Source organism: Physeter macrocephalus, chromosome 21 (genome assembly GCF_002837175.3).
Source record: "Physeter macrocephalus isolate SW-GA chromosome 21, ASM283717v5, whole genome shotgun sequence".
Lineage (NCBI taxonomy): Eukaryota > Metazoa > Chordata > Mammalia > Artiodactyla > Physeteridae > Physeter > Physeter macrocephalus.
This window is the reverse complement of record NC_041234.1, coordinates 92,057,278-92,083,891: the sequence shown is the minus strand read 5'-3', so window position 1 is coordinate 92,083,891 and position 26,614 is coordinate 92,057,278. Positions and strand designations below refer to the sequence as shown.

The 26,614-nt window shown below is 42.5% G+C and overlaps 1 protein-coding gene across 4 annotated transcripts in view; it reads right to left on the bottom strand.

Moving 5' to 3' along the window:
- Positions 1 to 26,614, bottom strand: part of DOCK11 (dedicator of cytokinesis 11) — a 188,736-nt gene that overhangs the window by 139,914 nt on the left and 22,208 nt on the right. For 3 of the 4 annotated variants that reach the window (XM_055081656.1, XM_055081657.1, XM_024128107.3), the window contains exon 1: positions 2,226 to 2,307. In XM_055081656.1, coding sequence (XP_054937631.1) covers positions 2,226 to 2,231 — 6 coding nt within the window. In that variant the 5' untranslated portion in view covers positions 2,232 to 2,307. Of the gene's footprint in view, positions 1 to 2,225; positions 2,322 to 3,368; positions 3,439 to 4,454; positions 4,538 to 5,354; positions 5,445 to 5,527; positions 5,645 to 26,614 lie in introns of those variants that run through there. The other variant, XM_024128108.2, reaches the window with a different exon arrangement.

The window sequence follows — 26,614 nt, the reverse complement described above, 5'->3', positions numbered from 1 at the left end:
AGAGCAGAGCTGTGTTCCTTCCCGGAGGCTCTAGGGGAGAATCCACTTCCTTGCCTTTTCCAGCTTCCATTTCTTGGCCCTTTCTCCATCTTCCAAAGCCAGTAACACAGCATCTCTCTCTGACCCTGCTTCTGCCCTCACATCTCTTTCCCCAACTCTCCTCTTCTGCTTCCGTCTTCCAGTTTAAAAGGACCATGATGATTACATTGGATAATCCAGGCTAACCTCCCTACCAGCTGATTAGTGATTTTAACTCCCCTTTGCCACGTAAGGGAACATTTACGGATTCCACCTTTGCATAGGGGTTTTTATTCTGCCTACTATATTAACCAATCTGTAGTTCACAAATTATGAAAGAAAATTTAAAGCATGCACTTTTTACAGACAACTGTATTTTGATTTATAATACATGAACTCCTAAAAAAGTTTTATGTAAAGCAAATTATAATTTAAAGTCATTAGAATAACTCACTATTGAAAGGAATCCTGTGAATTGTTTTGTAAAGATATTAACTTCCTAATGTCTTGTTTTAGGAATCCAGATTTCCATACATTATATTTACTTAATGTTGAACTAAAACTTAAGTACGGGTAAAGCATTTTAATATTTTGAGAAGGTTAGGGGAAGGGAGTGCAGTCAAAAACCACAGAAGCATTTTCTAACAAAGTGCCCAGAATTTTCACCTTCACACATGCACTTCGGAACCCGATAACTCTGATAGGTAATACGATAAACGCTCCAGTCTCACTCACTCAGCTAGGAAGCATCAACAGTGTGCTGATTAAGATCATAGGCTCAGGCATTAGCCTTCCTCGGTTCAAATCCCACCTCTGAAAACTCGAAGCTATACGACCTTGGGTTAATCACTGAATTTCTTTGTGCCTCACTTTCCACATTTGTCAACCAAGAATAATAATAATACCTGTGTCTTAGGGCTGCCATGAGGATTAAAAGAGATACAGAATATGAAACATTCAGCGTGGTGCCTGGCACATATTAAGTCACCAGTAAGTGGATTTTCTTATCCTCACCACGTGCCATGGCCCAGGCTTAGGTGCAGGAGACATATAGGAAGCATCCTACCACTTGGATTCGTTATTTTCAGGGCTTGAAAACGAAAGTGAGAACAGGACATGACCACTAAATGGAAAGCAGCAGGCAAAATATTAAATTAAGATAAAATGTGAGTCTCCCCTTGGTAGACAACCATGGTTTCTGCTTGCAGGCTGTGTGAAAGATAGAATGACCTTTAATACTTAATGGAAGTCTGAATCATCCTCGGCAAACCACATGATGTTCTATTGAATATCTGAAAGGACAGTTATATTTGGTATCAGAGAATGATTTGGTTTTCTGCTCAGAATCTTCAAGTAGCTTGTTAGTTTTACCTTTGGATTTTAATGGCTCTCCACAGCCTCCCGAACAACAGCCAACCTCATGTCCGAGGCACTCAAGGCCACGCACAAACCCCATACACAAACTCGCTATTCTGGCCAAACTACAGAAGTCTCTAGTTCTGACAGCACTAAGGTACCGCTTGGTACAGTAGTTAATTTGGTATGTTTCTTATCTAGTCTGGAGGCTTTTGGAGGCCAGGGATCCCATCTTAGCGAGCCATATGTTCCCCACAGTGAACAGCGTATAATAAGCACCTAATTAGGGCTTCCCTGGTGGCGCAGTGGTTGCGCGTCCGCCTGCCGACGCAGGGGAACCGGGTTCGCGCCCCGGTCTGGGAGGATCCCACATGCCGCGGAGCGGCTGGGCCCGTGAGCCATGGCCGCTGGGCCTGTGCTCCGCAACGGGAGCGGCCACAACAGAGGGAGGACCGCATACCACACACAAAAAAAAAAAAGCACCTAATTAATATCTGCTAAAGAAATAGAGTACCCTATTTTTCTACTCATTTACATTCATTTCCACACAGGAACCTCTGATGCCTTTTTTGTTTCAAAGCTATTTTCTTCATTCAACTGACAGCCTCCTTTTTAAACATCCTGATTCAGAAGATTATAATCACATTTCTTTAAAAAGGTGTACTTCTAAATTTATCCTGAGGTTTCAGAGTTCTTAAATTCCATACATTTGTGAGAATCCTCTCACTAAAGATTTTTTTTTTTTGCTAGGGCTCCTTGTAAGAAATTTGGAAAAAGAAATATTGTTTCCAGACAGGCTAGTCATGGCAATATCCTTAAAATGATGAAATAATATAATAACTACTTCTTACCTTCATGGTAACCGTGATGGTGCTATTTACATTGGCTTTATGCAACCAGCCTTGTTTTATCACACCGCCCTTCTGAGAACATAAAGATGAGGAATCCTGAAACAGAGCAAAAACCATCAGTAAAACAGCAGCTGGCTTGGCATCTAATCAAACAGCTGGGGGGGCACGAACTAGGCCCTGCCTCACTTTCCAAAGCATAAAGTTCCCCCTACCCCCGCCCCCCACCGTGAAGATGCCTGATTAAACTTGAAATTGTTAACTACAGGATGAAAGGCTCTGTGCCGTGCACACAGTAGGCACTCAGTATTTACTGGATCGTACGGACTGTCTTCTGGGAAAGTTTTCTGCATTACATAAACAGTCAAACTGCACCTCAAAATGTCACAGACATCCGGGCCATCTGTCCCAAGAAGGATCTATCAGGCAGGAGAGTCCAGAGGAATCACCATGTCACATGCCCAGTGCGGAAAAAGCAACTCTACACGTGCGTCCCACAGGTGGGAAAACATCACAGCCCATTTCACTTGATTTTTCCTAAGCTCCATTTGGAAATGCAACAATTAAAAAAAAATTTTTAAAGACACTCGTCAGCTTGAAAGCTGGCCGCAGATCATTCAAAAACAATTCTTTCCCTCATCTTTTCTCAGGGAAATCTCTCAGCAGAAGTGATCTTGAAGAAAACAGTGCAGTTGCCCCCATCTTTACCTCATCCTTCTCATGGTCCTCATCAATCTCAAATACATGATTGGGAATCTTTTCTGGTCGCAGAGATTTGCTGAAAATACAAGAGAGCTGTCTTAGACACTAAGCAGAAGAGACAAAAAGACATCCGGGCCATCTGTCCCAAGAAGGATCTATCAGGCAGGAGAGTCCAGAGGAATCACCATGTCACATGCCCAGTGCGGAAAAAGCAACTCTACACGTGCGTCCCACAGGTGGGAAAACATCACAGCCCATTTCACTTGATTTTTCCTAAGCTCCATTTGGAAATGCAACAATTAAAAAAAAATTTTTAAAGACACTCGTCAGCTTGAAAGCTGGCCGCAGATCATTCAAAAACAATTCTTTCCCTCATCTTTTCTCAGGGAAATCTCTCAGCAGAAGTGATCTTGAAGAAAACAGTGCAGTTGCCCCCATCTTTACCTCATCCTTCTCATGGTCCTCATCAATCTCAAATACATGATTGGGAATCTTTTCTGGTCGCAGAGATTTGCTGAAAATACAAGAGAGCTGTCTTAGACACTAAGCAGAAGAGACAAAAAAAAAAAAAAAAAAGCAAGATGAGTAGACTTCTCTCTTTCACAACCAAGGTAAACGTCAAGACATAAGAAGGAGAAATTGTTTTCTCCTTTCCAAAGTCAGACTCTCCCCTCTGACTAAACTTGCATTACCTTTTGTAAAAGGACTCCCACATGTGCAGCCAGCCACGAAGACGTAACTAAGCCCAAATTGCAGAAATTGCAAGGAACGTGCCAGAGCTGTCACTGGTGGTGGGACCTTATCTTTCCCAGGCCTAAAAGCAACATCAGGTCATTCTGGCTCTTCCGTCTGTTTGCTGTATGACCCTGGACTGATCATCTTAGGACTCAGCTTTACAGGACATCTTGAAGACTCAGTTTTCTCGTCTGGGAAAGTGTCTTGAAAACTACAAAAGGCTACACCAAAGTCTTATTTCTCCAAAATATCTCCCGTATGATATCCTGTGAGGTTAATAGTATTACGGATGAGAAAGGGGAGAAAAGTGAGGGCTCAAGCGACTGAGTGACTAGCCCAAGGTCATCCAGCTAGGAAGTGGCAGAAATAAGATTTGAACCCTGACAGTCTGGATCTTGGGCCAGGGTGCTCACGGCTGCCCTTCAATGCAACTCAAAGAGATGTACTTTTGTCAAGAGATGTCTGGGGCCATCAAACTGAGCCAAATGTCTTCTATCTCTTTCATTGACAGCACTAGAAAATGCTCACTACATTATCCAGAATCAAAGAAAGATGATTTTATGGTCAATATAGATGTACCAAAGCCAAAAAGTGAACTCGTCCATTTTGGAAAAAATTTCAATGAGCAAAGTTAAAATATATCCAATTACCCAAACTACATTTACCAAACACGCTGGCTGTTCGAGGTTTTGCTTTATTATATGTTATAATTGAGAAGCTTCACAAATGGTTTGAAAAAAGGTAAAATGTTTAATAACTCCCCTCTTGAAAGTTTCCCTTAAATTCTAAACTTACCACGGCAACATTCGAAAGTCCCCAGAGAAGTCTTCATACTTGTAGTTTACCACATGCCAATCTGTGCTATAGGTTTTAATACACTGAAAGAAAATAAGAATCTTTAATTTGAAATGTACGAAAAGTACATGTATATCTGCTTTTTTTATGTCTGGTCATAGGCTGACAGACTTTTAAAAATCATTTGGGGAATGCTGGTACTGGGATCTCCCTTTGGGGATTAACCGTGTCTTCCTAGACCAGTTGGTGGCAATAAATACCAATTCACATGTTCTCCTGGACACTCTGACTCCAAGTCCAAAGAGTATTCAAAAAAAAAAAAAAAGACTAAGAGGACTTCCCTGGTGGTCCAGTGGTTAAGACTTCGCGCTCCCAATGCAGAGGGCCTGGGTTCGATCCCTGGTCAGGGAACTAGATCCCACATGCCGCCAACTAGGAGCGCGCATGCTGCAACTACAGATCCCGCGTGCCGCAAGAAAGATCCTGCATGCCAGCAACTAAGACCCGGCGCAGCCACATAAATAAATAAATAAATAAATAAAAGTAAACAATGTCCTTTGCCTTCTAAAAAAAAAAAAAAGACTATGAATACAAGCTACTTGTGAAAGTATTTAAATTGTATCCGCTATATCACATCATACAGACTTGTTATGTAGGTCAGTTAAGTTCTAGTGATTTTATTTTCCATTTACACTAAAGAAAGAGTATTTTATTTTTTTTAATTTTTAAATTAATTTTATTGGAGTATGGTTGCTTTACAATGTTGGGTTAGCCTCCACTGCACAACAAAATGAATCAGCCATACACATACAGATATCCCCAGGAAACAGTATTTTTAAATACAGTATATTTAAAATGAATGAATGATGAATTTTCTTCTGTGGCCTTTGAGCCTCTTACCTCTTTGACAAACAAACTCTGGGCCCTCTTCTCGCCATCTTCTGGTACAGTGGACTGCACCGTTCTGCGTTGACGACTTATCACCGAGATCTAGAAGACAAAGAACATCCTCGCTCTACGAACCGCCTTGAAAAATGCAGTTTTGTTCTTTAAAGAAGTGCTTGTGAACTCACAGATATATCTTCCATTGGAAACATAAGCAGATCTCGGAGGGGGTCGCTGTAAATCTGGGTTTTTCTTTGGGTGATAACATTCTCATAGTCCAAGGGCTCAACAACCTTGGTCTTTTCCTTGATGAGAGACGAAAAGAAAGTTAATACTGTCAAACTCACGAGAGAGTAATTCCTCCTTGTCATGTGTCAAAGATACATTATTTCATCAAAGAAGGGATTATTGATACTCAGCAATTAAAGGAGACACTTTTATGAGAGAAATATTCTCCATAATTAGACCCACACACCGAATACATACATATAAACACAGATCTCTCTGCTAAACACAAGAGTTCAGGAGAGACAGCCCTGTACTCTGCTTATCCGTGTGCCTCCCAACAATTTATTGAATTTAAGGCAAAACAAAAAGTGGCATATATGGAAGCCTGTCAGTTGATATTTACTGAGTATGCACTATTCACTGGGTAACTAAAGGGGAGAAAGTATCAACATTCCTGTGCCTACTCGGTACCAGGCACGCTGTCCAAAGGATGTCTCAAGTTTCCAAACAGCTGGGGCTGGCATGGGTACTGGAGATGCTTGATCCAATGGGCAGGGCATGAAAGGATGAGGTTCCAGGTGGCAAAGTCAGGGGATCCCTGTGGGACTTCCAGGTGACCCGGCCATTGATAGTAGGGCCACAGCCCGAGGCCACGGTTACAAGGAGCAGCGTTAGTGACCCTGAGAAATCCAGGATGTGACTGATTTAATAAGAGTGATAACAGCATTTACTGAGCCTTTTCTAGATACCAGGCACCGTGCCAAGTGCTTTCTCTACATTTTTTCACATAAGACTCATAATAGCCCTATGAAATAGATTAAATCTTTGTCCCCATTTTACAGATGAAGAAATCCTGGACTCAGAACAGGTTAAGTAACTTGCCCACCTTCAGAGCTGGAATTCAAACCTGAGTCTGTGACTCCAAAGCTCTGTTCTTTCCACATCATACAGCCTTTCCTCCCCTGAGAAATACAGGAAGATACTAAAGTTCAAGGTACTGAACTTGGAAGAGGATCCCATTACCTACCTTCCTATCATCTATTCCTTCACTGAATTTACCCTGATCTGATACACTGTCTATTTTACCTCTCTGCCTGTTTAAGGGCAGGGATTTCCCTTCATCTGTTCACCACTATAACCCTAGCACCTAGAGCAGTACCTGGCACTCAGTAGACATCCAGTCGTTAGTGTTGGATGAACTTGGAGATATTCAGATTCTACCAGAGCCATGTCTCAACACACTATTGTAAACCCAGGCGGGTATATATTATTGATTTCTAGTAATAATGTTTTACTTATTTTTCTTAATAATTTTATAATGAAAACTGTATAAAGAAAACTTGAATTTAAGATATATTAAAACTTAATATCATAATGGATGAATTTGAGATATATTAAAACTTAACAGCATAATGGAATAGGGGTTATATTTGTATTTGTGTACATAGTATTTGACGCAGTCTCCAGTATACTGTATCCAAACAATCCTTTGAGAACCGTTTTTATACACGGTCACAGCTATATCACAGTTCCATATCTGAAGGGCGTCACAGAGTTTCCTCTGTAAGATTAGTTAGGTGACAGTAAACCACTCTAACGAATGAGAATCAGTGTTCAACAAGTCTAAAAGATCCTAACAAAAAAAGTATAGAGGTGCCTCAAGAACTTAAAAATAGATCTACCATATGATCCAGCAATCCCACTTCTGGGTACATACCTGAAGGAAAAGAAATCATTATCTCCAAGAGATATCTACACTCCCGTGTTCACTGCAGCATTATTTACAACAGCCAAAACATGGAAACAACCTAGGCATCCATCAAGAGAGGAATGGATTTTAAAACCGTGACGTGTTCATATATACAATGAAATATTGTTCAGTCATAGAGAAGAAGGAATTCCGCTGCTTGCGACAACATGAATAAATCTTGAAGGCATTATGCTAAGCGAAATAAGCCAGACAAAGACAAATACAGTATGGTATCACTTATACGTAGAATCTAAGAAAAAGTAGAATGGTGGTTGCCAAGGGCAGGGGGTGAGGGAAAACGGGGAGATGTTGGTCAAAGGGTACAAACTTACAGTTATAAGTTGAGTGAGTTCTGAGGATCTAATGTACAGCATAGTGACTATAGCTAACAATACTGTATTACACACTTGAAATTTGTTAAGAGAGTATATCTTAAGCATTCTCACACACACAAAAAAGGTAACCATGTGAGGTGATAGATGTGTTAATTAATTCGATTGTGGTAATCATTTCCCAAGGTATACGTATATTAAATCGCTGTACATTCTAAATATATACTTTTATTTTTCAATTATATCTCAAAAAATCTTGGGGAAAAAAGATCCTAACAAAGATATATTTCATTTCAAGCCTTAAGTTTGGATTTATTGACCCATGAGATCAAATCAAGCAGATCACCCCTATCATGTCTATGGATACCCATGCAAAGCGAGTTGAAATAAAAGAAAAAAAAGTCCTATCTTGTGAACTCAAGAGATTTTTCTGACAGGAACATTTGACCCCCTTGTCCCAAATCTACCATGTTTCGTGGACCCAAGTGAAAGGACACTGTGACTGCAGCTTGAGCCCTAACACTTAGAGTCTGTGATCAATTTCTCAGAGAAGTTAAGTGAATAAAGCCCCATCTAAGAAGGCGAGCCTTGGGAGATTGGGACTGACATATATACACTACTACGTATAAAATAGATAACTAATGAGAACCTGCTGTATAGCACAGGGAACTCTACTTCACTTTGCTGTACAGTAGAAACTAACAACGCTGTAAAACAACTATACCCCCATTAAAAACAACAAAAAAAAAGGCAAGCCTTAAAACCGAAAATAATTTCAAAGTTTTGCTTTCGGTGCCAACTATCTTCCCAATACAGATTGCAAAAACAGTCCTCCAATTTCATTGTTTAACCTCTTGAATTAGCATCTGTTAATCTTCTCTGCACAATAATTTCACAGGTACCTGCTCCAAGTAACTCTGAAAAAGAAAATCCTCCTTCAGCTTTCTAACCTAGTTGTCAAATTACTATGCTAAAGGATACGTCAAAATGAATCACTTGTTTAAATGTACAGTATATGCCTTCTAAAAATGAAACTTCCAGCTCTCCCTGTGTTTCAAAGGCCACATATTCATGTTACAGAAAACGAGGTTTCACTTTTCATAGAAAACTGATTCAACAAAGCATTCTCGGTCTTCACTCCCACTCCTTTGTCAGGGGTAGCTCAACTGCAGAAGAAGCTGGGGTGGCTATTCTGGGTCCCACAAATCTTCCCCTAGAAGAAGATCTAGGCCTGTGAATCCGGCTTCATTTTTACAAAAAGAAAAAGAGAAGGATTAAGGGCCCCCTCCCATCCCCCAGCTGCCTCCAATCCCCATTTGTTTCTCCAGCCCTCTCCCCAGAATTAAAAGCACAATTCGAGCTGTCAGTAGGATTCAGCTGTAACTCTGTTGGCATCAGAGACAAGGAAAACCTTTGACTTTTAGAATTACCATGATTTAATGGCAGCTCTGCCCGGCGGTCTAGAACATAACCCTTATCTAACTTTCCTATTCGGCTTTATGATTTGATTATCAGACTTACAGCGTTACCCGAAATAAAGCTTCCATCACACACAAAAAGGGTCTTTCTCTCAGGTTTGGGCACTGCCTTCCTGCCAGTTCGTGCACTGACTGGCCTGAAAAGGTGCTTTTTCCTAACGCAAGAAAACTGTGTTATAATAATCAGTAGCTTAGGGCTTCCCTGGTGGCACAGTGGTTAAGAATCCGCCTGGCAATGCAGGAGACACGGGTTCGAGCCCTGGTGCGGGAAGATCCCACATGCCACGGAGCAACTAAGCCCACGAGCCACAGCTACTGAGCCTGCGCTCTACAGCTCGTGAGCCACAGCTACGGAGACCGCATGCCACAGCTACTGAGCCCGAGAGCCACAACTACTGAGCCCGCGTGCCACAACTACTGATGCCCACGCGCCTAGAGCCCGTGCTCTGCAACAAGAGAAGCCACCACGATGAGAAGCCTGCGCACTGCAACGAAGAGTAGCCCCCGCTCGCCGCAACAAGAGAAAGCCCATGCACAGCAACAAAGACCCAATGGAGCCAAAAATAAATAAATAACTAAATTTATTTTTTAAAATAATAATAATAATCAGTAGTTTATAAACACCCAAATAATAGCAAGGTCCCACTGCGTCCTTCTATAAGTTCTGTAGCAGCGTTAAGTAAAAGGCAAAAGCATTTATATAATCTGGAGAGAAGGGAGCATATGTTTCAGTCTTCTCTTCCTAAGCAGTGACAGGAAAACCGTCAGCCTAAATTTGGAACCTACTCAGTTTTCACCATGCAGGGGGAAAAAAAAAAAGTTTGCCTTTGAAACTTCTCATTCACTGATTCCTGAGCTCTCTTGAAATAACTTGCTGCTCATATTATTAGGGTTTTTGGTGGTTGTTTCACTCCAAGATGACTGCAGTCTTAAGAAAACACTTTCAATATATATTCTACCCGTTTCTTAACCAAAACCCATCAAATAGACAAGGAAAATGCTATCATTTCAACTTTGTACATGAAGAAACTGTCTCGGAGGCTTAAGATCAGCTATCTACATCTAGCAGTAGAATCAGGATTAAAATCCAAGTCTTCCAACTACTGATCCTTTTTCTGTTCTTAAGTGTCTCCCAAACTCGACTTACTCATGGTGCAACCTTCAAGATTTCTGCCACAACTTCTGCACTATCATATACTTCATATTTGTCTTCAAAAAAATCTCTTTTTCATTGAAATACATTTATGGAAACAGTAAGCTTTATATTAGCCCCCCAAAGGAAAATAAGTCAATATTTTCCTAATCCCTAGAAAAAGAAACTTTTAAATGTCAACCTTTGTGCCATGGTTCAGGACACGGTACACTCTTCCAGACTTGGGCCACTCGGACCAAATCTAAATAGACTTCCACGTGTAAACTCTCAAATTGTGAAGAAATGCACAATTCCGCAAATGGAGATAACTTTCTGATGTCTAACATAGAGTGAAAGGACAGAGACTGAAAAAGGGAACTCATCAGTACAGATTCGGTTACAGTCTGCTTCTTGGTACAAAGAGAGGAAGCAATGGAATCTTACCGGGAGTCACTAACAGCATCAAACACTTTAAGACTTTATGATTTTGTGGTGGCCCCTGTACATCCAGTGTACAGGATGACTGATCTTTCATCATCTTAACTATGTATGTATAAATGTAAAACCAAGCTTGCGACCCTAAAATGATATGTAAATATGTATATGCAGGTATACAGTCAACCCTCCAACCACTCATGTATTTACAAGCGCACGTGACTAGTAAGCCGGTTTAAGCTCTCATTAGAAACTTAACCATATCATTTCAATTGCATTTTTTAAAAGCAATCATAATCGCGTAATATTTCCGTGTCAACAGTGCAAAATCGGCCTGGGTTACTTCTGCTTAGATATTACACCAAAGGTCACTCGTTTGCTGGTAAATTTTCGACTTTTAGAAACTAGTTCTCCTTAAGAATTCTAAGAATGTCTCTTCTGCAAGTCAGAAGTGAACACTGGCTTCACAGAATCCCTTCTGTATCACTCTGGGAGGGAGAGCAGAGCAGGCTTAGCAGTGGGGCACGGAGCCAGTTCAAAACTCTTCCACTGCCACCCGCTTCTCCACATTAAGTTTTGGTGCCAGACGGAGCACGGCAACGACGGGTTTAAGAAGGAGAATGATTTAGCCCAAAAGTTAGAAGCTGATTTTTGCAGTATTGTGATCAGACTGTTTCAATGGCATCTGAACATAATCTTATTGAAAACGACAACCATCTTAGGAAAGAAGGAACAGACTCAAAAAGAGGGGGTTACACTCCTCAAGTCTCTCCTTCCCATCCTTCCCCCACCTCCCTCCCTTGGGAATGTCTCCAGACCCCCTAAGGGATTTAGCCCCCCTTTTGTTTCAGACATTTGGAGCAGGGTTTGGAGTGCTTTCTCCAGAGATCTCAAAATAACACTCTGCGCTCAAAATGGCCACTGGGGACATGTTGCTTCCGGCAACGCAGAAAAGAAAGTGGGTTTGGTGGTAGAGCACGCTTATCAAGTCCCTGCTAAGGTCCAGGCCGTGTGCTAGCCCTTGAGAAGCTCACGGTCTAGAGCGGGAGGGGGATAAACCCAAGACGTTTAAGTTGATCACAGAAGCTGTTATAACTTGAAGCACCACTTGGCTTCCATGCATCTTGGCAGACCCTCTGATACCACATCTTCTTCCAACAAAGCGACTGCACAAGTGTTCTCGCACATTAAAGTGTGCAAGCCCATCTATTCACCTTTATATCAGTCAGCAGAATTTCCCTGTATGGGTATATGTGGTCTCGGATCATTTCATCTTGTCTTCTACTTTAGTTGATAAATTCTGTACGATCGGAGACTAGGTAACTGTCAAGAGCGGGGTATGACGAATGGGAGCAGCAAAATCTGGGCTGTGACTAGCAGAAACGAGAAACGTCACCACTGCAGACTGGAGATTTCTAGAGGGGGACCCTACACAGCATGGCAACAAAGGAATCATAACTGTAAGGGACTTTTTCATAAGGTTCACGTCAAAGAGTATTTGACTTTGTTACGACCTTGTCTTTTCTCAATCATATGATTACCTTTCACCAGCTCATGTCTTTCCCTCTTTCCCGAAAGGAACTCAAGTACAGAAGAAGCTTTGAATTAATATTATCTGATGATGATGCTACGGGAGGGAAGGCCATCTCTTCAGTTAGTACAACCAACTTGGCAAAATAGACACGAACATGTTTTATTTTATTTTATTTTATAAATTTATTTATTTTTATTTTTGGCCGTGTTGGGTCTTCGCTGCTGCTTGCAGGCTTTTCTCTAGTTGCAGCGAGCAGGGGCTACTCTTCGTTGCAGTGCGCGGGCTTCTCATGGCGGTGGCTTCTCTTGTTGCGAAGCAAGGGCTCTAGATGCGTGGGCTTCAGTAGTTGTGGCGCATGGGCTTCAGTAGCTGTGGCACGTGGGCTCAGTAGCTGTGCAGCGAGCAGGGGCTACTCTTCGTTGCAGTGCGCGGGCTTCTCATGGCGGTGGCTTCTCTTGTTGCGAAGCAAGGGCTCTAGATGCGTGGGCTTCAGTAGTTGTGGCGCATGGGCTTCAGTAGCTGTGGCACGTGGGCTCAGTAGCTGTGGCTCACCAGATCTAGGGCGCAGGCTCAGTAGTTGTGGCACACGGGCTTAGTTGCTCTGCGGCATGTGGGATCTTCCCAGACCAGGGCTCGAACCTGTGTCCCCTGCGTTGGCAGGAGGGTTCTTAACCACTGAGCCACCAGAGAAGCCCGACACAAACACATTTTAATAAAGATTGTTTTTCAGGACAAATGTTGGCACGAAAACCCACATACAAATCACATTCAACACACTGACCTTTCTTAAAGCTAAGAGCTAAAGGGAAAATCATACTTTTCATGAGACCACTGGGTCATGCTTATTCCTAATTTACACCTGTGACAGCCCAACCTCCAACCTCTCTCACCCACAGCTCATAATGTCCTTCCCAACCACTGTGGCGTTTTCTCACATATAGCTGTAATTGCACCGTGGGTACTTTGCATATTCGTCTCCTTAGTGGGATTGTAAACACCTGGAGGGGGAAACGGTGCCTTGTATATTCGCTGTCCTTTACACTGAGTATTAATATACACCAAGCTAAGCATTTTCTGTTATCTCACTTAATTCCTTCAAAAACCCTGCAAGGGAGGTTCTTTTATTGTGCCCATTTTCAGACAAGGAAACTGAGGCTCAGGCAGGTCCAATGTCACACATTAGTGGAGCTGGGATTCAAATCCATATCTGATGGACTCCAGAGCCAGTACTCCTAACCATAATACACATAAACAAAAACAAAACATTTCCCCACCCTCACTCCTACCATGTTTAATTTCCTTGGATGGACGTGACATTTTAGGATTTGCTAGCGCTTACTTGAACTACACCATCATTTTTACCAAAGTGAGATCTTGCCTTCTCATCGGCCCTGATGATGCTGAGCATGACTGGCTTACAGAGCTTGTAATGTAATTGGATAAGGAGTTTTACATTTCTTAGCTGTTGCTTCCAATTTAGCATTTGCCATCAATGAGTAGGGATTAGCACCTTAGGTCTTTTACTTTGGGGAAAGGAGTTGGCAGATTTGACTTCAAGTGGGTAAGAATCAGATTACAAAAAAACAACAGTAAGATACTGTCAAGGGACCGTGTCTAATTCACCTCGGTATCCTCCACAGACAGAACCTAGAAGACAGCCGCGAGAACTACAAAGCCAGAAGCTTTTGTGGTGCATGAGGGATAACCGGCTGAATAATACAAAGAGACTGATCCTACATGTATGCCTTCCAAGCCAAAATGGCAGCACACAAGGAGAGAGGGACAAGTCATTGATTAGCTAAGGCTTTCAGAATTCATTTTCAGATCCCAGCTTGAATTTAATTTCTGATTCCAAGAAATCTGCAAAATGAGGTTCTGAAGGTATTTAAATCTAACTGAGGAAAAATAAAACTCATTTTTTTCCCTGTTTAGAGTTTTCACATAGGGAGGAATTCTTTTTAAATGCCAAATTACTTCCCTTCTCTAAGTCTATTTGGCTATTTATATAAACTCAAGAACTATTTTTAAAAACCTACAAAGAATTTATATTTTTTTTTAAATCACAAAATAAACAAGTCTCATAAGTACTATATGATTAAATCAAACTCGGTTAACAAGTGTTTTTCATTACAGCCAACTCAAATATTATGCAAATAATCTAGATTATCTACGAATGAATAAATAGAATTTCGATGAACTCTATACCCCCAAACTTCACTTTAACTGATAATTATATGTTTACTCAATATGCCGGCCGACAGGTAGGAAAATTGATTTGAATTCAATCACTCCTTACGTTTTGTGTCCACTTTCTGCTAGTATTTAAATGACTCAAAGATAAGACAAAAAGAGGTAAAAATGAAAAGAAAGGATTGAATAAATTGAGAGAATGGCAAAGTAGCTTTTTGAAACTAGAAGAACACTGTTTCTATTCTTTAGCAAGCCATTTTTGGCAGAAAGAAAGAAAATGCACCTTGGTTACACATAATGGCTTTCTTTCTAACAAATTAAAGAATTTAACAAGTTCACATAGACATACAAAATTATTACAGATAATTCATTCAAGCAAGGAGAAATTAGATTGTGTGCCCATCAACTAATTTATAACCTGCCTTGGATCCTCGTTCCCACTCCAGTAATGACAGAAAAGAAATCTTGTTGACGTTTTCCTGAGTTTGACAAACAGAACCATAACATACCTTGCATTCTTAAGCAGAACAAAATGTAAAGGGCACTGATGTTCTATAGGTATGTGGATTTAGCCAGCTAGATTACTTACATTCCATGAAAACATAAAAACCCAAAGGTCCTGTTTGTGTCATTTGAAAACAGCAGGACAAGCCTATTTCGTTACAAAAGCTCAGTAATCTATACATCAGCCAGCCACACATCATTTTCCACACTGGATCCAACCACTGGTCTATCCATCCCATTAATTTGCTTCTGACAATGGAGTAAAGAAAATTGATGGGCCCCATTTTGAAAACCAACCTTGACAGGGGCAAAAACGCCCTTTTCTACCAACATTTTCATTTTCCATAATCGGTCATTTTGGATCTATCCATTAATTGAAATTCTCTCTGCCTTTTTTGAACCTTACCAGTATTTTCAGTTTATACCACTTCATGAGATAATACATTCTAAAAGCTGTTTGAAATAAATAGACAGCTCCTTTGATTTTTCTTAAGTTTACCTCTTTAAAATATCAGGAGATGCCCTATGTCTTGGTATAATATTCCAGTATATGATGACCTGAGCCATGTTTATCCTATCTACCCACTTGTGATTAAATAGGCAGACCTTCTTCCAGTAGGCTCTGCCTTTTGGTGACTTGAGGCAGGAATCTATAGATGATCTTCCTGATCATGCTCCAAGTTTTACTGTCCTTCTCGCCCTAACGCATCCTGGGCAGACTGTTCTCAGCGTTCAGTCTACAATCACTCCCATGTCGCTCTAGCGGAGCATAATCAAGCTCAAAACCTACTCTCCTATTAATAAGTTTCAATTATCTCCCCAGCTCTTGTCCATCCAGAAACTCATCTCTCACTTTCCTGTCCACATTATCCAGCCTCATGGGGTCTCACTGGGGTACAGCTCCTAGAGCTTGGCCTCTCTCAACTCTTAGGAAAGGGTGTTAAATCAGACCAGCATCCCTTGCTTAACCATCCCTTGGCTATTCAGCTTTTCTACACAACTTCTTCTTAAAAAAATGCCTGTATATAACCTTTGTTTCCTTCTTTAAGCCAATTCCCTCCCTGTGACAAACCTGTATCATCAGAGATACCACTTGATAGGAGAGTCCTAGGGGTTGACCCCTATGAAAGGTTTTCTGAAGTTCTTAAGTTAATAACCTTGAGGGGATTAAAATGTTATAAAATCGATGTGATGGTTGCACGTATCTGTGAATACATTAAAAACCACTGACACAGACACTTGAAATGGGTGAGTTGTATGGTATGCAAATTACATCTCAACAAAGCTATTAAGAAAGCTAGGGAAAAAAATAACCTATCCAGTTTCACTTCCTTATACCTAAAAAACCCCTCCACTATTTAGGAAGAAGAGTTCCCCGTACAGCAACCACCAGGTCCCTCACTAGAATGGTTAGGTGTCAATGTGTGGGGATCCTACACTGTAGCCAGGCTGCAGCCAGAGATTCCACTGGCAGGCCTGGAACAAAAGTGAGGCTTGCTGCCCTGTAGCTCCCCGAGGGCTCTTCTGGAGCTTTTACACACAGAAACACAAAACACACAGCTTAGTTCTGACGGTCACAGAGCATCGACCATGTGCCAGAGGCAGTGGGCTACAAAGCTGAGAAAACAAACATGGGCAAGACGTGGGTGCTGCCCTTCAGGAACTCATGAGCTCGAAGGGAAGACAGACGCCCTCAACAGAGAGTTAAAATACGATGGGATGGGGACTTCCCTGGCGGTCCAGTGATGAAAGCTCCGAGCTTCCACTGCAGGGGGCGTGGTTCCATCTCTGGTGGGGGAACTAAGATGCCATGTGGCGCAGCCAAAAAAAAAAAAAAAAAAAAAATACATGATGGGATAAAAAATACACGATGGGATAAGAGCTGGGACAGGGGACACAGAGAGTGCTGGGGGGGGGGGATGCAGATTAATTCCACGGGTGAAGGAAGCTCAGAGAGGAGGTAGCATGTGCGCTGAGCCCTGCAGGACTGAATAAAAACGCCCATGGCAGGCAAGGTGAAGAAAGGCATTGCAGGCAAAGATGAGAGCGGAAGTAATAGACGAGGATGAAAAGCATGTGTTCAAGGAGTCTGGGGATACGCAGAATAAGGAGAAATGGCCAGGAAGAGCTGGAGAGGCACGTTTACGGAGGACCACAGATGCCAAGGCCATGAGATTGGACTGTTTCTTAGTGTAGGCAGTGAGCAGCCAGCAGAGGTTTTTAAGCAGGGGAATGACATGAACAGATGTTTTACTCATATTTATACACTGCAAGCCAGAAGGTCAGCGCTAATGGAAATTAATCCATAAAATGACAGCATAGGCTGAAAATTTGCCCCATTGTCTACATTTTCCAGGAGCAATACACTGAATTATGGAAAACTACTCATTAGAGTTGCATACGAAACTATTGAGGAAAATAAAGTGAGGGCTCTGTTTTTCTTTAACAGAGAAATAAAGAAATACTTGCTTGCATCTTCCTTGTGACAGATTAAATTCGCCTGAACATTTTATTTTGAAAAGATCAACTGCCAATCTGCACTTAATTTGTTTCCAACACCTTTTCAATGGCTAATTTGATTCAGATGGTTAAATTTTCAATGAAACATAAGTTGGATCACAGTATTCCTTTGTTTAAACCCCTTTAATGGTTCAACATAGCCTGCAGAGTTGGTGATTTGTGAAGCAGAGAAAAATGTTGGGGTAAAAATGGGAAAGTCACTACATTCTCCTGGAGAATGCATAATATACTAATATAATTAATAATAAATTTTCTTAATTAAAATAAAAACCATAGCCTGCAGAAAAAAGCTTGAACCGTTTAGCAAGGCTTATAAGATCTGGCCTCCAGCCCCAGCCTCCAGCCCAGGCCCTCCAGCCCCCGTGGGCAGGTCTCCTAACCGGCCCTGTTACCCCACCTTTGCTGCTCCAGTTCTTCCCCCAGCCCCACTGCAAGACTCCATGAAGCTGCCCATCTTTCTAGGTGCAAATGGCCACTCCCTCCTACCCACTGCTACCCACCTCCTCAAACCCAGAGCTAGTGCCTGAACTTCCTTCCCCATCCTAGTCCCATGATGAAGTGCTGAGGTGCCCATTTCCTTTTCTGCCTCTCCCCTCACTAGAATGAAAGCTCTGTTGGGCTTCCCTGGTGGCGCAGTGGTTGAGAGTCCGCCTGCCGATGCAGGGGACACGGGTTCGTGCCCCGGTCCAGGAAGATCCCACATGCCGCGGAGCGGCTGGGCCCGTGAGCCATGGCCGCTGAGCCTGCGCGTCGGGAGCCTGTGCTCCGCAACGGGAGAGGTCACAACAGTGAGAGGCCCGAGTACCACAAAAAAAAAAAAAAAAAAAAAAAAAAGAATGAAAGCTCTGTGATTCAAGAGCCTTTGTCTTATTCACGGCTCTATCCCCAGCACCCCCAAATTTTATCTTGAATGACTGAATGAGCAAACTATGAATCCACTGTCATTATCTTTCTTTCTTTCTTTCTTTCTCTTTCTTTCTTTCGTTAACATCTTTATTGGCGTATAATTGCTTTACAATGGTGTGTTTCCGCTTTATAACAAAGTGAACCGGTTATACATATACATACGTCCCCATATCTCTTCCCTCTTGCGCCTCCCGCCCTCCCACCCTCCCTATCCCACCCCTCTAGGTGGTCACCAAGCACCGAGCTGATCTCCCTGTGCTGTCATTATCTTTCTAACCCTCAACATTAAGATTTCCTGCCTCTTCCAATTTTTCAAGATGATCACCATCTACAAAATGCTCACTGAAATACACACATTTGGGTAGCTGTCCAAAGGAGCCAGGCTACTGAACACTTTAATAATGTGAATCATCACTCATTCATTTCTCTTTTGGTAAATTCACAACATCATATACGAAGTTTTCATAGAGCCAGGCACACCTACATGAAGAAATGTAAAGTGTCAGGAGGTAGAAAATCGTGTTGGTTGGGCATTTGAATTAAACTTGAGAGAAAGTTGATGACTCCAGCAAAACTCATTTTGTGCTGGTAACAGTTCTCCCATTGCCAAACTTCCTCCTGAACAGCCTCTCTCTCCCCATCCCTCCCTTCCCTTGAGCTCACATTTGCTGTGTGCTGAATGTGCCTACGGGTATGTTTTCTGGCTTCCTTCCCTAAAAGTAATCCAAAATGCATCCTGCCACACATGCGTAGAAGCACTAGCAAGAAGCGCTCCCCACACCCTTATCTAAGCAGGCCCGTTTTGCAACGTTCCTCATCCGGTGCAAAGCCACCGCAAGACCTCAGACTTAGAACAACGCTGCCTCTACAAGCCTCTACCTATATTATGTGGCTGAACCACTGTCATAATGGCAAACTATGTCTTTCCTAGAAAAGAATCTCCACACCTTCTCCCCAGGACAATCTCCAACTAGGCTAACATCACCCTTGCCCGTCCTCTCCATGTTACAGCGCACTCCTGTCTTGTGTTCATTTTCATTTCAACCTGGACCCCATGGCCGATAGCCCTGTCACTAGTCCCTTGTCATTCGGAACCACATCCATGGCCACTCCCCAGCCCTAGATCAAACCCCCTGCTTGCCTGTCTTTGCTGCTGCAGGAGAAGAGCCTGACTGAGTGCTCAAGGCATTCATATACGGGGATACAAATCCTAGGCTCAGTTGGGCTCTCAGTCCCACCCTCAAGGCTCTTACTTACTCCTTGTCAGCTCCCCACGACCTGAAAGAGAACAGGACACTTGAGGTTTCACGAATGGAAAATCCCCTCTCTTACAATGGCATCCTGGCTGACTTGCATAGCTTGCTGCAAGGGCTGGTCTACTGAATCCGATGTCCCCACGCTGACGTTAACAAATTTCATATAACCCTGTATCCTGCCACATTTATTTAGCCAACTCCTTTCTGGGTGCCACTTTCTCCATTTCTAATTTGGTTCCTAGTCTGGGGTCCTAAGTGATCCTTGGACGGGCTACGTGGGATCTGTGAAAGTCTGAAATTATATGGAAAATGTTGTATGTACACCTTTACGGGAAAAGGATCCAGAGCTTTCCAGAACCTCAAAGGAGTATGTGACCCAAGAAAGCCTAAGATCTACTGCCTTACTAACTTCACACCAACAGATTGCATTATTTTTATATAAGACTTACTGGTTTTGTGTCGTTATAAAGCAATACATGTTCACTGAAGAATCTTTAATCTAAAAATGTAAAAAAGAAAATGAAAGTTCCTTAGAATCTCATCATCCATAGAGGATCACTGTTAGTGACCATTTTGATATTTCTCGATCTCTTTTCAATTTTTGTCTCCTTCTAAATTGGATTCATACTGTTGATTTTTTTTTTTTTTTTTTTTTTTTTTTTTTTTTTTTTTTGTGGTACACGGGCCTCTCACTGCTGCGGCCTCTCCCGTTGCGGAGCACAGGCTCCGGACGTGCAGGCCCAGCGGCCATGGCTCACGGGCCCAGCCGCTCCGCGGCACGTGGGATCCTCCCGGACCGGGGCACGAACCCGTGTCCCCTGCACCGGCAGGCGGACTCTCAACCACTGCGCCACCAGGGAAGCCCCATACTGTTGATTTTGGATAGTTACAGTGTTCCAAATAACATAAGAGAAACTTCAGAAGAGTACAAAGAATTTGGGACCAGTGTTCCCAAATCCCTTTGATTTTTCCAAGCGCATCTACCAACAAATATTTCTTGAGCACCTGCTATGTGCATGACATACCACTCCAAAAGTCAAGAGTGAATCCTTATCCAAGTTCTCACACAAGGTGTTTAAAAATTCTAGGGATTTCAATAGGCTGTGTGAAGTTCCAGCCTAAGAAAGAGAACATTTTAGCTTAAAATGACTGGACCTATATCAACCAGGAAAAAAAAGGGGGGTCAGGTGGCAACCATGACATAATTATAGACTTGGAGGAACACAATTAAACCACTAGAAGTCAGATTTTTTTTTAAATGACGGTTCTCCTTTATTACCAAAATGCAGACTCTCACCTAATGATATAAAAAAAAAATAGGTGATAAAACAAAATACACAAGATGCGACTATATAGTAAAGGCCCGGATCATCTCACATGACTCATAAACTCATTCTGAGGGAAATTCCCTCTGTTTTGAGCAATGACATTAGGGAATAATTGTGTAGTCTCCTATGGTGGTGACTGTTCAAAGGACAGCGCTTGTTTGCTTGTGGAATTCCTCTGTGTTTAAGGAGTGTAATTATTTCACCGCCACTGCTTACATATTTCACAATCAAGATAATTCTGGAAAAACAGAATTATTGCTTCTTTGCTTTAAATATGTATAGGCAGAGGATGAGCCAACTGCAAGATTTCTTACCATTTCAAGCCCACTCCCTCCACTGCACTTCTCATCCCGTATTTAAACACTATCCCATCTTCAAGCAGGAAAGCAAAGAAGTCTCTTGCAAGAATTCAAGGCCAAGCCCAGTGAAATGCTTCAGAGCTTTCTCTATCAGCCATCCCGTCCCTCGCTAAACCACTGAGGCTTCTCCTCCTTCCTCTGACCGTTGGAGGCCTCCCTTGAGGGAGTAATCCAGGCCTGAGCCCTGCAAGAGTTTCCTGGAACACACTGGCATCAACTGGAGAAGCCGCAGCCTCTGGCCAGGTCAAAGGCTCGGCCCTGCTTTCTTGTCAACACCTCAACCTGACAGCAGCCGCCTGCAGGCTGTAAGTGAAGTGGCCATCGGGCAAGCGGGCCGAGGCGGCCGGCCCGTTGCAGTGCATCTTTCTCTCCCTCGGGGACCCATGGCCAGAGCTCCTTTCGGAAGGCCCCGAGGCAGCCAGTGGACTGCAAGAGTTAAGAGCCCTCGCCTTCTCTTAAAGCAAGAGCCACACTCTGTCTAAGGGGGACTTGAATTCGTGGCTAAATGTGATGCTGCTCCAGGGCTCAGTGTGTAGCATGAGAAAGACCAAAGACCTTAAAGCCCTTTTATACACTTTTCATAGAACTGCAGCTGGAAGCCAGACCTGCTGACCCTATTAAGTCCCCATGATGCGCTCAACAGCTTTGAGACACGACGCCTGCCACGGCGGCTCCTTCTCTCACAACTATTTCTTTTCTGTTTGGGGGTTGTTTAAGGCACCAAAATTTCACGGGGGAATAAGTAGGCGCTACTGTACTACCTATACAGGAAGTGGTAGAAAGTGAGCGTCATTTTACCGACAAGAGGAGAGTAGTTAACAGTAAATACGGTCAAATGAAAACGTTAAACATTTCTGTATTCTGAGTGATGGGATTATGGGTGATTTTTTTCTTCTTTTTCTGCTTTTCCCCCCAATTTTTCTAGCACAAACCTGTATTGCTATTATAATCCAAAAACATAAAATCAATTTTATTAGCTTTTTTTATTACAGTAAAATATACATAACATGAAATTCACCATTTTACCCATTTTTAAGTGTACACTTCAGTGCCATTAAGTACATTTATATTGTTCTGCAACACCACCATTATCCATGTCCAAATTTTTTCATCATCCCAAACAGAAACTCTGTACTCATTAAACCCTAACGCCCCCTTCTCCCCAACCCCCGGGAACCTCTAATCTACTTTCTGTCTCTGTGAATTTGCCTACTGTAGGTACCTCATATAAGTAGAATCATACAATAATTGTCCTTTTGTGTCTGGCTGATTTCATTTAGCATGATATTTTCAAGGTTCATCCATGTGGCAGCTCATGTCAGAATTTCATTCCTTTTAAAGGCTGAATATGATTCCACTGTACATATGTACTATGTTTTGTTTATCTGTTGATGGACATTTGGGTTGTTTCCACCTTCTGACTATTGTGAATAATATGATACAAACACTGAGAGGATCTGTTGATAGGAACACTGTGTACCAGCATCTATATGAGCCCCTGCTTTCAGTTCTTTTGGGTTTATAACCTAGAAGTGGGATTGCTGGATCGTATGGTGATTCTGTATTTAGCTTTCTGAGAAACTGCCAAGCAGTTTTCCACAGTGGCTGCACGATTTTGCATTTCCACCAGTAACGCACAAGGGTTCCAATTTCTCCTCATCTTCTGCAACATTTGTTATTTTCCACTTTTTTGATAACAGCCATCCTGATAGGTGTGAAGAGGTATCTCATTGTGGTTTTGATTTGCATTTCCCTAAAGATTAGTGATGTTGAGCATCTTTTCATGTGCTTATTGGCCATTTGTTTATCTTCTTTGGAGAAATGCCTACTCAAGTTCTTGGTCCATTTTTAAAACGAGTTGTTTGTTTTTTCGTTGTTGAGTCATAGGAGTTCTCCATATATTTTGGATATTAATCCTTTATCAGGTATACGCTATGCAAATATCTTCTCCCATTCTGTGGGCTGCCCTTTCATTCTCTCGATAGTGTCCTCTGATGCACAAAAGTTCTTAATCAACTTTATTTTTTAAAGAAAGTACAGGTAAAATTTTTAGGGGATAGGCAGACAGCCTAAAGTATAGACAGGGGGCTTCCCTGGTGGCACAGTGGTTAAGAATCTGCCTGCCAATGCAGGGGACACAGGTTCTAGCCCTGGTCCGGGAAGATCCCACATGCCGCAGAGCAACTAAGCCCGGGCGCCACAACTTCTGAAGCCTGTGCGCCTAGAGCCCGTGCTCCGCAACAAGAGAAGCCACCGCAACGAGAAGCCGGTCGACACAACTAGAGAAAGCCCGCGCGCAGCAGCGAAGACCCAACGCAGCCAAAAATAAATAAATAAAATAAATAAATTTTTTAAAAATTAAAAATTTTTAAAAATATAGACGGAGACGGGAATCCTCATACCTCTCTGTAGACGTCCTTTTCAAGGGAAAAGGAACAAGAATTGAGGTCTTCTCTATGAGGTAACAACTCATAACTCCTCCCCCAACTTGGCTCCTTCCTAGGCAGCTAGTGCTGTAGGACACTTGTATGCTAGCGAGAGTCCCAGAGAGGGAACTCAAGCTGGGTGTGGTAGGTGAGCCCAATGGGGATGGTCAGGATGGTGGGGACATGGGATCCTGTAAGACTTTTAAGGTTCCCCAGTTCCACCAGGCAGACATTTCACCCTAACCCCTTCTGTGGCTGGTTCTTGACTATACACACTCAAACTTCCAAACTTCTCACATGCAAGATCAACACGCAGATTTGTTACTGCCGAATGGAATGGACTGTTTAAGTCGTTACTGTGAAAAGTGACACCCAAGTTCAGTTCCCTCTTGAAGACTCAAACTCTCAGGAAGTGATTCCCTCTGTTTGTAAACTTCAGGCATTGCCTTTTGTATGTCTCTGCCCTTCATTTCTTTTCTCCTCCCTCCTCCTCCTCTGCCTCCCTACCTACTCCTATCGGCAAAATGGGGCTTTCTAAACAACTCTTTGTCACGTGGGAATTTATTTTCCAAGTATTTTTGAAGTCTAATCAGTTTCTACAGGCAATCAGAAGAAGCACCACATACGCATTTTCTTCTAGGGATGACCATGGAACCACACTCAAATCCCCTGGAATGTGAATAAATTAAGTCTAAATTTCAGGACTATTGTGAGGCTGAACTGTTGAATATCTCTAAGACTAAAGGTTAGAAACCCACTGCAGGTCCTGTAAATTGATATTTCCTGCTCTACGAAGTAAGCATTTATTATCAAAGGTATTCTCAATTGTAGATCACTGATCCACCAAACCATTTTTTCATAAGGAGACTATCTGAAACTTTTCCCTTAACTAGATATCTCATACCCCAGGGTGTGAATTGAGTACTGTACATGCATTCATTTAGCAAAGAATCAGATTAGAAGGATATCTGTAGGAAGGCCTCCACTAGACATTCCAAAACAACTGTCTTAGAAATTTCACCTTTACTCTTAGGAAATCCTTTTTTGTACTTAAATCGTTAGGGGAAAAAAAAAACACCCTCAACTCCTTTAGCCTATGCTCATATGCTCATATGCTCTACCTTCAACGCCCTCACGTTATGGGATGGCTGGGGTGAGAGAAAAGGTAAGAGGGGAGGAAGAAAAGTAGCTCTTCTCTACTACCATTCTAACATTTATTGAAAGCTTGCTAAGCACCAGGTGCTGTGCTAAATGCATTACGCGTGTTATTTCATTCGCGCAATTATCCTGTAGGGTAGAAAATACTATCATTGCTCACACTTTAAAAATGGGAAAACTGAGACTAAGGGAGGTTGGGCAGGGATGGTACACAGAATTCTATGATGCCCCCTAAGAGGTCTGCCCCCAGTCTACTCACCCTGTAAAATTCCCTCCCCTTGATTGTAAGCAGGACCTGTGAATATTATGAGATATCACTCCCCTGATCAGGTTAGTAATCAATTGACTCCAAGGTCACCAAAGGGGAGATTATTCTGGGTGGGCCTGGCCTAATCGGGTGAACCCTGGGAGAGGAACTGGGCCCTTCCTGGAGAGGGAGATTCACCCACTGGCCTTAAAGAAAGGAGACAGAAGTGTTATGAGAGGTCCACGGGGCTAGACGTGAGGCTGTCCTCTAGGAACTGACAGCCACCCCCAGCTGCCAGCCAGCAAGAAAACGGGTCCAATCAGTCCTACAACCACAAGGAACTGAACTGTGCCAACTTGAAGGAGCTTGGAATAGGCCCCTGGGCTTCCAGATGAGATCACAGTCCTGCCAACACCTGTGAAACCCTGAGTAGAGAATCCAGCTGCGCCCTGCCCATACTTCTGACCCAGAGAAACTGAAATAAGAAGTGTGTGTTATTTTAAGCTGCTGAGTTTGTGGTCATTTGCTATGCAGCAATAGAAAACTCATTCATTCAGGATTCAAAGCCAGGGCTGTTTAACTCTGGCATGAATGCTCTTAACCACTACAGTAGTTTCAGTGGCAGTTTCACAAATTCCTAACCATGTTTAATTCTTCAAAATGAGTAGAGACACCAATTTCTACTTAACAGTTATGGGTATGATCTTTTCCTCTTCTGATGCAGTTTGCAAGTTTTAAAAATGTTTTGATCACATTCCAGTATAGAAACACACATATTGATTTGAGATCTGGGGGAAGGATACACATTCAATAGAAAACTGCGCGAATGCAACATGATAACAGGTAAGTTGTGAAAAAATAAGTAGGCTGGAAATCATAAGATTTTATTTACCAACGGCACCTTGTTGAAGCAGGCTGAGCTTTTACAAGGGCTCCAGGCTGTGCTACTTATGAATACTTTCCTTCTGATCATTGCGTAATCTGCAAGATCTGTCATCCTGTGCCTCTGAAGAGATGACAACCCATTATCTCTTTTCAGACAGCCCAACTCAAAATTCACTGACTAGGAGAGGCCGGCAAATTCTCTGCTGGAGTGAGATCAAGTTAAAGAGACACTCCCTAACACCATACACAAACATAAACTCAAAATGGGTTAAAGACCTAAATGTAAGGCCAGACACTATAAAACTCTTAGAGGAAAACATAGGCACAACACTCTATGACATAAATCACAGCAAGATCCTTTTTGACCCACCTCCTAGAGAAATGGAAATAAAAACAAAAATAAACAAATGGGACCTAATGAAACTTAAAAGCTTTTGCACAGGGCTTCCCTGGTGGCGCAGTGGTTGAGAGTCCGCCTACCGATGCAGGGGATACGGGTTCGTTCCCCGGTCCGGGAGGATCCCACATGCCGCGGAGCGGCTGGGCCCGTGAGCCATGGCCGCTGGGCCTGCGCGTCCGGAGCCTGTGCTCTGCAATGGGAGAGGCC